We start from the raw sequence: 13,616 nt of genomic DNA on the forward strand, positions 1-13,616 counted from the left end.
GCGGGTCTGGGGTATGGGGAGGGCGGGATGCCCGGGGAGGGGTGCAGGGGGTCCCACAACATGTGAAGTGGCAGTGTTTTGGACCGTACTGGGAGCGACCGGGAACCACCGGTGAGGCGGCGGGGGAGCTCGGAGGTGGCCGCAGCGCAGGTGGGAGCCGCGCTGGGTTGTGCGGGGGCTCGGGGCTCGCTGCGGGCCTCGGGGGCGGCAGGGGGCTCAGACGTGTTGGTTGTGCCGTGTCCGGCCCGTGTTGCCCCTGGGCTGAGGGCGCTGCGGGAGCGGCTGCCCGCGGTCTCCTTCCCGCCGCTGCCTCGGCAGGAGCCGCTGCCGGAGCAGCGCTGGCTCGGCCCGGTTCCTATGGCTAGGACAAAGGGGACTGCCCCGTCCCCGGAGGCTGCGCTGAGACCGCCTCCGAACTCCGCCGCCGCCTCACCGGGCTCGGGCCGCTGCCGCCGCTCCCAGAGCCGCACAGACGCTCCGGTAATGGCGGCTCTGCCGAGCCAGGGGCGCCCTCAGGCCGGCACCGGGGCCGTGCTTGGCCCCGCTCCCACCAATCAGCGGCCAGAAGGAGGAGTGACGGCAGAATCAGCCAATCGCGGCGAGGAGCGGGCTCTGCACACGGCACGGCCTCACTGCTCCTTCCCCGCTCTCCGGCATTTCCCGGAACCCGCGGCTGAGGAGCGGCCCCGGCGCTGGGCCCGGCCGGGCAGGAGGCCAAGGAGCCGCTGCTGCTGCCCCGAACCGCCGGGAGCTCGGCGTGACCGGGACCTGAGGGCGCTGAGAGCTGGGGTGAGTGCGGGACGGAGCAGGGACCCACCTGCAGCCCCGGCAGGAGCCCAGGCCGGAGCAGGGGATGCTGGAGAGAGGCCAAAACCTCTCAGTCACTTCCCTCCTCCCCCTGGGCAGGGAACAGAGCGCACAAGGAAAGGCTCGGGGGTCTGGGTAAATGGGGACAGTTCAATCACTGGTGACGGGCACAACACACTTGTCAGGAAAATTAATCCACAAACATCAGAGGTTTATGTCCAAAAATGAGAAAGAGGAGTCCTTTTACTTTATTCGAATACAGGGAGAGGCCCTGGGGCATTCCCCTGGGGTCTCTCAAATTTTTGGAGGACGCAGCTTCCCTTTTATCCCAATTTCGCGGCCGCATTTCCCTTCTCTCTTTCCCCATTGGCTGAGGTACGTGACAGGTTCAGACTTCTCGATACACCTGATACCGAAGATTCCCCTCTAATGTATAACCCTCCCTTTTAATTTTTAATTTTTATGGAATTTAGGGTTTTACCTCATTGTTTCTTTCATCTTTCAATGTTCAGTTTCATCTATCACTGAACCTAAAGTTTGTTTGTAAAAGCAAATATCTTTTTCTATTCATCAATCAGTGGAATCTTTCCCATTGTTTCTTTTATCTCTCGGTGCTGGTTTGATCTACCAGCAGACCCACAACTTGTTTGTAAGGACAAAATCCATCATTCCTCTCACACATGACTTGGGGAAATTAATTGAATTTATTATCAAACATACCAGGGCAAGAGAATGAGAACTGAAATAATTCCTACGAAAACATCCTCCCCCTACTTCTCTCTCCTTCCCGGGCTGAACTCTATCCCGCATTCCCTCCCTCCTCCCCACCCAGAGGCGCAGGGGCTGGGGGTCCCAGCCCGGTCAGTTCACAGCCTCCCCTCGGGGACAGGAATCCTCGTCCTGCCCCAGCCTGGGGTCCCTCCCGCGGGACACAGTCCCTCGGGAACGGGCTGCTCCAGCGGGGATCGCCCGCGGGCTCACAGGTCCTGCCAGGAGCCACTTCCATGGCTCTGCAGGGGCTTCCCAGGGGCTCGGGGCCTCTCTCGGGCATCCCCTGCCCGCGGTCTCCTTCCCGCCGCTGCCTCGGCCGGAGCCGCTGCCGGAGCGGCGCTGGCTCGGCCCGGTTCCTGTGGCTGGGACAGAGGGGGCTGTCCCGACCCGGGGCCGTGCGGGGAAATTCACGTCGCTGGAGGTTTCTGTGCCCGGAGGAGGCAGAGGAGTCCTGTAAAAGTGACTTTATTGCTGAGCAGAGAGAGAGGCCGTGGGGCATTTGCCGTGCGGTCTCTGCCATGGTTGGAGTTCGCAGCCTCCTTTTTATTCTCATTTTCCCGGCCGCTTCTCCCTCTCCCTTTGCCCACTGGCTGAGGTGCTTGGAAGGTTCAGACTTCCCCATGCGCCTGCTGCATGTCCTCGTTAATGTGCATCCTCACTTTTGTTTAACATCCGATATTCCTGGCTCTGTAAAGTCCTTGTTCTTCTCTAAGTTCAGGAATCTAGCGGGACTTTGAGCAGGTGTCCGTGTCAATTAGTAACATTTTCTGAAACTGATGGTTTCTCCCGTTACTTCCTTATCTACAAGTCCCTGGCCCTATCTCCAAACAGATTCACTCATTGACTCTTGTTTTTTTCTTCCTGGGTCCTCTTTGGTTTTGGGATTATTCTCAGTGCCCTCATTCCCTGTCCTTCTGTAGCCGTTTCTGGATCAGGAGGCCTGGCTGCCACCTGCATCCCCTGGCTCACCTGCTGAATGAGCTGCACTCTCAAGGTGTGGATCATGGCAAAAAGATGAGAGTTGCTGTAGCACATGAGAGGAGAAACAGCATTCGTTTAACCCATGGTCTGCCAGGGAGCCCTGAAACCCTGTCCCATTTCCATCCTTTCCACGTTTGGCCCATAACAGGAGCTGCTTTCTTATTTATTTTTTCATCTGTTTCGTCACTTTCTGTTTGTGATTTCTTTGCCAACAGCAGTTTGAGTAATTTAATTTGCCACAAATTCGTCCTCCTTCTGCTAACAGATGATCTGATCCCATCCCCTGGTGAAATGTTGTGTTCCTCATTTCAGTGCATTGGTCGGCAGGAAGGTCAGGAGCTGGAGCTGTCTGGTTGGTTATTATTTCGAGGACAGCTTGTAATCTAATGATGCCATTGAAACGATAAATGGGTTCTGTGGCTCCTGATATGAATTGGTTCGGGTTCCCAGGGGCTGGTCCATGCTGTTGTAGGATTTGTTCTGGTGGCTGTTGCTGTTTTCCCCATTTTTGGGCACTCCCTCAGGAGCCAGGACTGCATCAATTGACTGCTTTTCTGTATTTCAAACATCACATTCTTGGATTCCTAACTGATTTTCCTAAATAACCGAAAAACACAAAAGACCCTCACCAAATCCAAAAATAAACTGATCTAATACACCCTATATAACACAGACAATGACAGCAGGTGTTGCAGTGGGCAGAGGGATGATTCACCCCCAGCTTTTTTAAGTGTAGTTTTCAGAACATTCTGCTTTTGCTGTTTCCCTTTGCAGCTTCACCCATTTCTGTTTCAGAGTCAGATATCCTCACTGCGGGCTCTGCCTTGAGTTGTGCAAATTCCATCTGTGCAAGCAGGCAGAGCTTGGGGTGAGGGGCAGAGGGAATCAGCCCAATTCCTGCCCCAGGCAAGAGACCCAGGTAGGTTGTCCACACTTTGCCTTGCAGTGTTAATTTGCATTTCTAAAGCTCCTCTCCAGGCTGCCTGGAATGAAGCTACTCTTCCAGAGCAGCCATCCCAGGACTCACATCTGCCCCCACCAGAATCTGCTTCTTTTTTTGTTTGCTTTTTTTTCTTTTGTTTGGTTTGGTTTTTGTTTTGTTTTTAGGATTGTTTGTTTCTTTAAACAATATTTAAACAACCCATTAACTGTTTACAAATTAAATGGTCACATTTAAAGCTCTTGTAGTTTTTCAGAATCCAACCTAAAGGTGAACATCGAAAATCCCAGACCAAAACTTGATTCTCACACTTCTGTCCCAAACCTACCTGACAAAATAAAGTGGGATTATTATGAAAAATTATTCTCATGTTTTAATATTGTCACTGAAACTGCAGGGAAAACAAAATCTCTCGAACAATATCTTTAGTGTTAGAGAGTCGAGGCATTACTTGGTTCTGGCCAGGATGTGCAACAGGAATAATCTCATCCACACATAGCTCAGGTGTGCAGAGAAAATCATTCCATGACATGTAAATTTTACTAGATTTTTCCTAAGCTTTCTACAGTCTGAACCCATCTAAATCCATTTGTTTAATGTTCATTGCTTCCAAGTTGTGTAGTTTTTAGTATTTGGTTTCCTATTGGACCAGGATTTCTTTGCCTCTGATGTTAATTAGGTGCACACTCCTGGATTTCCTTCTCAGCCTTTTCCAGACCAGGTGTCTCCAGCTGTGCCAGGGGCAGTGTCTGGGGTAGCTGTTGGTTGCTGTTTGCTGCTGGGCGTTGATGTTTTGTTGCTGGTCCTTATCTCTTTTGGGTTATTCCCAGTCTGTTGAGATGTTAAACTCATCTCTGTTGAGTGGTGCAACATCCCTTAAAAAAAAACTTTAAAATTTCTTTCCCCAAGGCAGCGGCAAACCTTTGAGTAGGGAAACCTTTCTGAGCAGGGAAATAAGATTTAGAAGAAATAAACTTGGTATATTTTGCAGCAATCCAATCCCAGGCAGCGCAGTGTGTGAGTGTACCTGAGCCCCAGAGTGGAATTGTGCCCTTGTGTTCCCCAGCAGCTGTGGCGAGTGCAGGCCCAGAGAGCACTGAAGCTGCAGCAGTGCCAGCAAGGCTTGGCCCCAGTGGCTGGAGATGCCAGAGGAGGGTGGGCAGGCAGAGGATTTCAGCAGAGGATCTGTGGGCAGGCCCAGGGGCTCGGCCTGCTGTGGAGCCCTGGCTGCTGCTGCGTTGCCTTCAGGGCAGGCTCAGTGGGGCCTCCCATCCTCCTGCTGCAGGTGGGAAGTGCAAATCTCCGGGGCTTCAGAGCCCTGGAGCCGAGGCTGAGCTGTCCTCCCCGTGTTCAGCTGTGCTGGTGGCTGTTTCTGGCCTCAGGGCCACTTGGCATGGGCCACCAGTGGTGCTGCTTTGCACTCCTTAGGCAGGAGCCGATGTCCTGGGTGGGTGTTGGGAACAGCAAAGTCCCAAGGCAGGGTCAGTGCCAGCCCAGCTTCCTGAGGGAGAGATTTCACAGGAGACAGGATTCTGGCCACAGCCTGGGGCTGCCCACACTTCTGGGTTCACTTCAGCATAGGCCTTGCCAAACATCTGACAGTGGTACAACAGAACTAACCTCTGTATCACCTTTTATAATATTAATTTGCATTCCCAATTTAGTGACTAAATCCCTTCCCAGTAAATTATAATCACAATTAGGGGCAAATAAAAATTAATGCATTTCAAACCCATCCCACAAATCTGCCAATAGTGGTTCAATAAAACACTCCTCCTCATTTTCCCCAATTCTCCCATTAATATTCAAAGACATTTTTTGCATTTTCCCCCCCATAGGTCTAAGATTGAGAGTGGGTTGAGAGGCTCCTGTGTCCATCAGGAGCAGCCTCCTCTCAATGCAGACCCACCCTGAATGTTCTCAAGGGCTCCAGTGTGGTGGGTCCCTGGTGTGATGGGAGCTGTGACAGCCCTGCCAATCCATGTCCATCAAGGGGTGGCCTTGTTCGTCCTGAGGGTGCTGCTGTCTCTGCTTGCAGTGTCCTTGTGCCCTGCAGCTGGAGCCCTGATTCCTTGCCAGGGGCAGTTTGGGTGGGCTCTCCCCTACCGAGGAGGGCAATGCCTCTGCCAGGTGCTTGTGGCCGAGTGCATCCCCTGGGTGCTGGGGCCCCCTTGGGCCCTGGGGTTGATCCCTCAGGATCTGTAGGAACTCTGCCCTGGCCATTGCCTTCAGCTTGGCCTTTTTGTGCTCCCTTCTTGTATTCCCCTGCTTTGCCTTTGTGCCCAAGTGCTGCAGGTCCTTCTTGTGCCACTCCTGCAGCTCCCCTCACTGCCTGTGGGTGCTCATCCTCTGACAGCTCCCGAGCTTTCTGCAAAATCATTTGTTTCTCCAGTGACCCCAACCAAATCCTTAAAAGAAAATCTCAGTCCTTCCATGTACAATCCACATTTCCCAGATGTTCCTTGCTCCTCCTCCCTGTGCTCAGGGTCCCCTCCCCAGCCCGTATCCCAGAGCCGGTCCCTGTCCTGCTGCAGTGTCCAAAGGTGCCCCCCCGGCGGGCAGGGCTGGCAGCTCCACGGGCCCGGGCAGCGGCCGGGGCGTCCCGCAGCCTCCTGGGGGCCGGGGGCCACTGCTGGCCCTGCCCGGGGCTGGTGGGGTCAGGCAGCGCCCGGCGCTGAGCCCCGGCTGCCCCACAGCCCCGGCCCGGCCCCACAGCTCCCCACAGGCCCCCAGCCCGTGCTCCCGGTCCTGCACCTCTGTGCCCGGTGCTGCCGCTGCCCACCACAGAGAAACCCCCTGAAATCCTGACCTCCTTGATTTCCTCTCCTGGAAACTGGGGATAAATATGATCTGAATCAGCTAAAAAGTTTTGAGGCTAAGACCCTGCTGAAAAACATCCCAATCCTCAGTATTTTTTTCTTCCTCTGATTTTGCATCATCCTTTTCCGTTCCACAGAGATTCCTCCTGCTGCTTTTTGCCTTATCCATATTGCTGCAAACTCCCCTTCACCCAGTCCCTTCTCAGCACCAACACCATCCATCCCCTGTTGTCCAAATCCCTTCTCCACTTCCCTTATTGCCCCCCTGGGTGTCCATGTCCTTAAATACCTCTGGGGGAATGTGCCAACTGCCTCAACATTCTCCCAAGGGACCCTTCAGAGATATTTTGGGATCATGATCCCTTTGGCCAGGACCCCTTTCCAGCTTTCCCTTTTCTCCCCTCCATGGCTGCCCTGCCATGTTCACTCCCCGAAGATTCCACTGCACTCACTGATGAGATTTTCAGAGCTCTCTCCCTGCTGACTCTTCAGACCCCCCCCCCGATGTGTCACTCGTCTGTCTCTGGTCACTCTCGGGTACCCAATCAATCCCCGGTGCCGCCGCCACCCAAGGGAGCCGATCCCCCAAACTGGGTGAGGCACCTTCAGCTGCACTCACTGCCCGCTGCCCCAGACGATGGAAGGAATTCCAGACAAGCTCCAAGCTGTGTGGAAAAACTGATATCACCAGAGGTTTCTGTCCACAAAGCAGCCAGAGGAGTCCTGTAAAAGTAATTAAATTCCTAAAAAAAGGGAGATGCCATGAAATGTTTTCCATGTGGTCTCTCCCATTGTTGAAGGACATAGCCTCCTTTTCATCCTAATTTTCCCAGCCACATCTCCCTCTCCCCATTGGGTGGAGTGCTTGAGAGGTACAAACATCCCAATCCACCTATGCATACCCCCTAGATAGGGTTCCCACTTTTGTATAGCAAAGGATATTCCTGGCTCATTGTTGTTCTTCTTGAAGTTCATTAATTTGGCATGACCTTGGCTGAGCAGCAGTCAGTGTCATCAGGTAATAACATTTTCTTAAACTGATGGCTTCTCCTGTTGCTTCCTTTTGTACCTGGCTCTATCTTTAATCAGATTCACAGTATCTGTTTGTAAAGACACTTTCCTCTTGTTCCTTTCATGGGAGTCCCTCGTTTGCGGGACATCCCCCCTGGTGCAGGGTGTCCCCCCCCTTGCTGCAGCCCCAGCCCTCAGGCAGTGCTCACACAATCAGAGTGTGTGGCACTCGTGGCTCAGCAGTGTCCAGGCAGACCCGCAGCTCCCAGTGTTCTCCACCTGTAGCGTCATCGCCCCAGTGCCCCCCACGAGGGGAATTTGGGGAGGTGGGAGTGGGGCAGCGCCAAGGCCGGGCCCCCCTGCGCTGTCCTGGCGGGAGCGGCTGCAGTGGGGACCGAGTGCGGGCGGAATGTGCTGAGAGCCCAGCGCTGCCCCAGCCCAACCTGCCCCAGCTCCATCCCTGCCCCTGCGGTGGGATGCTGTGGGTTGTGGGTTTGGGGGAAGAGGGAGCCGGCAGTGAGTGCTGGGCCTGGGGCAGGAGGAGAAGGGAAGGAGAAGCAGGGTTGAGGAACAAAATGGTCAAATGCTGCACGTGGGAGGAGAAGGTGGAATTGTGCTGGAGAAGGAGGAATAGCAGGAGGAAGAGGAGTGTGAGCAAGAGCAGAGACACAGGAGGAGGAGGAGCAGAAACAGGAGGTTCCACCCCTCCCTGTGTCTGCAACCTCCCTCCTGCCCCAGGTGTGTTTCCCCCCACCACATGCCGCAGGTGACCAGGGAGGGGGATCCATGATTTTCACAGGGGTGAATCTTGATGTTTCTCAGCTTTTGTGGGTTAAATGTTGGTGCTTTGGTTTTTTGTTGGGGCTGAATCTTTGTTTTTGCTGAATCATGATGTTTGGAGAGTTTTGATCTGTCTTTATGTTTGGAGGATTTTTGGACTCAATCTTAGTATTTTGGTAGTTCTTACAGACACAAGATTCCCAATGACTTCATGAGATAAAGGGGAGAAGGAGTCCAAGGCATTCTCATCTTGTTTTTTCCCCAAACCAGGATTTTTCATTCCGAGGGAGTGTCTGGATGGAGGAGGAGGAAAAGCCCAAGAGATCCTGCACGAGGAGTGGCTGCAAACTCAGCCCAGGGAGCTGCGGGGAGGAAAGAGCCCCCCTGAGCCAGGAAGGTGTCCGGAGATCCAGCCGGAGCTCAGAGCTGGTGGAGAAGCCCCATGGCAGGGAGAAGGCACACAAGTGCTTGGAATGTGGGAAGGGTTTCAGCCGCAGCTTGAGCCTGATCCAGCACCAGGTGGTCCACACTGGGGAACGGCCCTACGAGTGTGAGGAGTGTGGGAAGTGTTTCAGCCACAGCTCCAGCCTGATCCAGCACCAGAGGTTCCACACTGGGGAACGGCCCTTTGAGTGTAGGGAATGTGGGAAGAGCTTCAGCCAGAGCTCCTGTCTGACTCAACACCAGAGGATCCACACTGGGGAAAAGCCCTTTGAGTGTGGGGAATGTGGGAAGAGCTTCGGCCAGAGGGGCCACCTGATGCAGCACCAGGTGATCCACACTGGGGAACGGCCCTACAAGTGTGGGGAATGTGGGATGGGCTTCAACCAGAAGGGCCACCTGATGCAACACCAGAGAATCCATACTGGGGGAAAGCCCTATGAGTGTGTGGAATGTGGGAAGAGCTTCAGCCAGAGCTCTGGTCTGAGGAAACATGAGAGGATCCACACTGGGGAAAAGCCCTACGAGTGTGGGGAGTGTGGGAAGAGCTTCAGCATCAAGTGCCAGCTGATGGAGCACCAGAAGATCCACTCTGGGGAAAAGCCCTACAAGTGTGGGGAATGTGGGAAGAGCTTCAGAGGAAGCTCAGCCCTGATTCGGCACCAGGTGATCCACACAGGGGAACGGCCCTACACCTGCTTGGAATGTGGGAAGAGCTATGGGTGGCACTCTGACCTGAGAAAACACCACCAGCGCGTTCACACTGGGGAGAAGCCCTACGAGTGTCCTGAGTGTGGGAAGAGGTTTCCAAGGAGCTCCGATCTCCTCAAACATGAGCAGAGTCACACTGAGGAGAGGCCCTTCCGCTGCCCCGACTGCGGGAAGGGTTTCAAGCTAAACTCCCACCTCACTGTGCACCGGCGCATCCACAGTGGGGAGAGACCCTACGAGTGTGGGGAGTGTGGGAAGAGCTTCTCCACGAGTTCAACCTTGACCCGACACCAACAGAGGCGCCACTAAGGGAAGCCCTGTGAGTGCCCCGAGTGCGGGAAGAGCTTTGTGTGCTGCTCCAGCTCCATCTCCCATGGGAGGATCCAGGTTGGATGATCCCCAGTGACCCCCGTTGGGCAGAGCCCTGGTGATCTGTGGTCCTGGTGATCTGTGTTTGGAAGACACCTGGCCTGGAGGCTCCACATCTTCCTGGTTCCCTGTGGGGAGCTAGATAAACCCAGTGGTGGGAACATCCTTTTGGACACAGACCAAGAATGGGAATTCCTTGCGGGGAGCAGATTTGTCGACTTTCAACCCCATAAAATCTTTTGCATTCAGTCCTATCTGGTGACATCAGGGAGTACTGAATGGTCTTGGAGGTTTATGCTGGGTTGACTGTTTGATGGTTGAACCCCAGTTTGTTCTGTTTATGCTGAATAATTAGTTTTGCACCTTAAAGACTTGTCCTGAGAGTGAAGGGGGGAGAGAAGCAGTGCACAGTTTGTTTTTAGACACTGCACTCACTCCTCCACATTCCTGCTCCTGCACTGTGTTGTCTGTGGATGGACAGACAGCGGGACAGAGCTCTCTTTTGCTTTTAGTTAGTTTTAGTTAGCTGAGGCAAAGAAGTTCCCTGAACAGTGGGTTTTTTCCCTTTTCTTTGGACCTGTTTGAACCTGCTCTAGCCTGAGCACCAGCAGAGCACCGGCAGCTCTCACCTGTGGCCAACCGGGCCGGGCCTGGGCCGTGGCATTTCCAGCACCGGATGGACTGAGAAGAGACTCAGTGAGCTGAGCTACAGCCCATGGAGGGACTGAGTTTGTCTCTCTTTTAGAGCAGCAAGAGGTTTTAAAGTTTAATATTGTTTAGGTTTTATTGTTTAATAAACAGTTTTTTCCACTTTTCTCCAAGGAGGTATTTTATTTTTCCTGAACCAGTTGGGGGAGTGGCCAATTGAATCTGCTTTCTAGAGGAACCACTTCGGAAGTTCTCTCCCAAATTTGCCCTGAACCAGGACAAGGTCTTTTCCAACTTCAGGAATTCCACAACTTTGATTTCCTATTGCCAAGGGTGTATTCTACAGCCAAATGGTGCAAAACTGGGGAAAAGACCAAGGTTTTGGAGACAGTGGGATAGAAACTCCACCAAGAAAAGGTTCTTGACTTCTACCCAAGCACGTAGATCCCCAGCCAGGAAATGGAAATCATTTTCTTTGGCCTTGATTTTGTTTTCATTTTCTCTTTATTGCTTTAAAATATTCAATACTGAGGTAAAAATAGACATTGAACTAAGACATGGGTGTGGTCATAGTAGGACACAGACATGGAGAGTGACATGGGGACACCTGGACATGAACAGGGATGGAGCCATTTTTGGGGACATGGGTGGACACAGGCATGGATGGAGAGTTGGGGGACAATGACAGGGATGGAAACGTGGTGGGGAGACAGCCATGGGTGAGGACATGGTGGGACATGGCCAGTGACATGTGGGGACATGGCCATGGTCGGTTCCATGGGGGGAACTTTCAGGGGATGTGGGGATGCTGGGTTTGAGGGAGTTGAGGGTTCCTGGGAGGCACTTGGGGCTTGCTGAGGCCTTTGGGGACCCCAGGCCAAGCGGCTCCAGCTGCGCTGGGAGACCCTGGGGGAGGTTCTGGGGCAGCTGCTCAAGGACCCCCTGACCTGGAGACCCTGGGGGAGGTTCTGGGGCAGCTGCTCAAGGACCCCCTGACCTGGAGACCCTGGGGGAGGTTCTGGGGCAGCTGCTCAAGGACCTCCTGACCTGGAGCCCCAGCTGGGCATTGGGCTCCTGGAAGGGGATGAACGTCCTTGTCCCCAGGAGGGAAATCCCAGCACCCCCAGGGTGTCAGGGGCAGCTGAGGGGCCACAACAGGGAGGGGAAAGCCAGAGAGAGCTGTCACACTCCTAAGCTACACCCCAAAAGTCCCATAACTTACAGATTCCTCCCAGGAGAAAGCATCCAGGAGCTGCCAGAATTGAGAGAAAGGGGGGATGTGACCCCCCCCAGACTGAGCAGGAGGGGCCTGGAATCCTCAAAACCGGGCACAGGGGTGAGGAGTGGGGCTGGTGGTACAATGGGGAAGGGGCACAAGAGCAGGATAAAAGAGGATTCAAATAGAGAGGGATGGGAACCCCAGACTGAGTTGAGAGGGGTCTTTGTGTTGGGGGAATGATGGGTGAGAAAAGGGAACAGTGGGGATGGGACAGAAAAAAGGTGGTTCCGTGGGGATCCCTTTGTGTCCCCATCACTTGATCCCTGGAGTGATTCCCTGGGGCTCTGGGGGGAATGGATCCACACTGGGCGGGTCCTCAAGCCTCCTGCCCATCCCTGAGGGGCTCATGTGGGGTTCCCTCCACCCAGAAGTTGGTGGCGGTAGTGCTGTGACTGTGGGGGAGAGGTGGGTGGGAAAAGGAGGGCTGGGGTGGGCAGGGAGTTGGAGCAGGAGGAGGAGGAGGAACAGGAGGAGTAAGAGGAGGAGCCCCAGCAGAGCCATGGCTGTTTCCCACCTGCCTGCTGAGTCTGCAGCTCCCCTGGCCCTGGCAGCATCGACCCCCCCCAGATCTCACAGGTGAGTGGGGAGGGGGAGCTCACCCCAAATCCATCGGGGGATCTCCAGGAGGGTTTGTTTGCAGGGGAGGGGATGTTTGGATCTTGCAGGCCCCAAAGGTGAGATGCAGATGCCCCTTTGCAGAATTGTGGAGAGTTCCTGTGGCAATCTCTGTACTGGCTGGGGAGGTGGTACCAGTTTGGGGGCGACATTGGCATTGGAGTGGGGAGAGCAGCAGAGGACAATCCCGGAGCTGGGGGATCCTGGCAGCCTGGAGGAGTGGGGGAGGCTGGAGATGAGCAGGTCTGGGACCATCTGACCGTGAACAGGGCGGTTACTTCTCGAGTTGAACTTGGGCAGCAGGACCAAGGGTCTCACCCATTGTTTTTCGCCCAAGCCAGGATTTATCAATCCCAAACTTTGTCTGGATGGAGCTGGAGGAGGCTGCAAGGAAAAGGAAGGTGGCATGGGACACTGAGCAGGTGAGGAGGCAGTCACTGCCCCTTTCCCCCTCTCCTCTGCTCCACCTATCAGCCCAGCATTTCCTGTGCCTGCAGGACAAGGCCATCCTGCCAGGGATGAATCGGTGGGATCTCCTTCCCCTTCCCTGTGGCACAATGTAAGTCCCATCCTGTCCTTGTCCACCCTCCTTCCTCTTCTCATTCTGTCCTTTTTCCTTCCCCATTCCTTTCTCTCCTTTTTTTTCCCTACCCCAGGCAGTGAGCTGCAGACAGAGACCAGGGAGAGCAAATCCCAGCTGCAGAAGCTCATGGAAGAGGCTGTTTGGAGCAGCTCCATGGCACAGGAATCCAGTGGGGAGGAAAAGCCCTGGAGATCCCACACAAGGAGGGGCTGTAAACCCCCTGGAGATGTGAGGAGGAAAGATGCCCCCTGTGCCAGGAAGGCAGCTGGAGATCCATTTGGAACTCAGAGGTGGTGGAGAGGACTCATGGCAGGCAGAAGCCCCAGAAGTGCTTGGGATGTGGGAAGGGCTTCAGCCGGAGCTCTGGAGCACAGACCTGATCCAGGTGATCCCCACAGGGAACTGGCCCTACAAGTGTGGGGCGTGTGGGAAGGGCTTTGGGTGGAGCTCCAACCTCATCATCACTACAAGATCCACACCAGGAAAGGCCCTATGAGTGTCCCGAGTGTAGGAAGTGGTTTCTGAGCAGCTCCAATCTCATCATAATGAGTCAAGGGGTCAGCTGGAAATGTATTTACAATAATTGAAAACTGTGGTAAGTCGAGGGGCCAGCTGGTATGGAAATAAATTCCAATATCTGTCCAGATGGGGCTTGCCCAGGCTTGTCTAGCCTCTGCTGTTGACTGAAAGGCAGCACTGTGGTGGTTTCACCTCAGAGACACCTCTGGCTGGCTGGTAGCTGCAGCTGGCACTGGAGACAAGCTCAGACACACACAAGCCCCGGTTCACCTCTGTGCAGATGCTTTAAGGCGAGGTGAAGAAGGCGTGGATTCTGCCTGAGTTTCAATCCAGAGTTATTCA

General features: G+C 54.3%; 2 protein-coding genes across 2 annotated transcripts in view; both read left to right on the forward strand.

Annotated features, from left to right (window-relative positions):
• The window catches only part of LOC127060516 (serine/threonine-protein kinase PAK 1-like), a 176,416-nt gene that overhangs the window by 36,389 nt on the left and 126,411 nt on the right, over positions 1–13,616 (forward strand). The gene's annotated exons all lie outside the window — the stretch shown is intronic.
• On the forward strand, positions 32–10,445 carry LOC103824969 (zinc finger protein ZFP2). The gene is made up of 2 exons (XM_050984022.1): positions 32–789; positions 8,380–10,445. Exons 1-2 carry the CDS (start codon positions 358–360, stop codon positions 9,568–9,570), a joined length of 1,623 nt encoding a protein of 540 aa, XP_050839979.1. The 5' UTR covers positions 32–357; the 3' UTR covers positions 9,571–10,445.

The sequence above is a fragment of the Serinus canaria genome, chromosome 25, assembly GCF_022539315.1.
Source record: "Serinus canaria isolate serCan28SL12 chromosome 25, serCan2020, whole genome shotgun sequence".
In the NCBI taxonomy this organism is placed as follows: Eukaryota; Metazoa; Chordata; class Aves; order Passeriformes; family Fringillidae; genus Serinus; species Serinus canaria.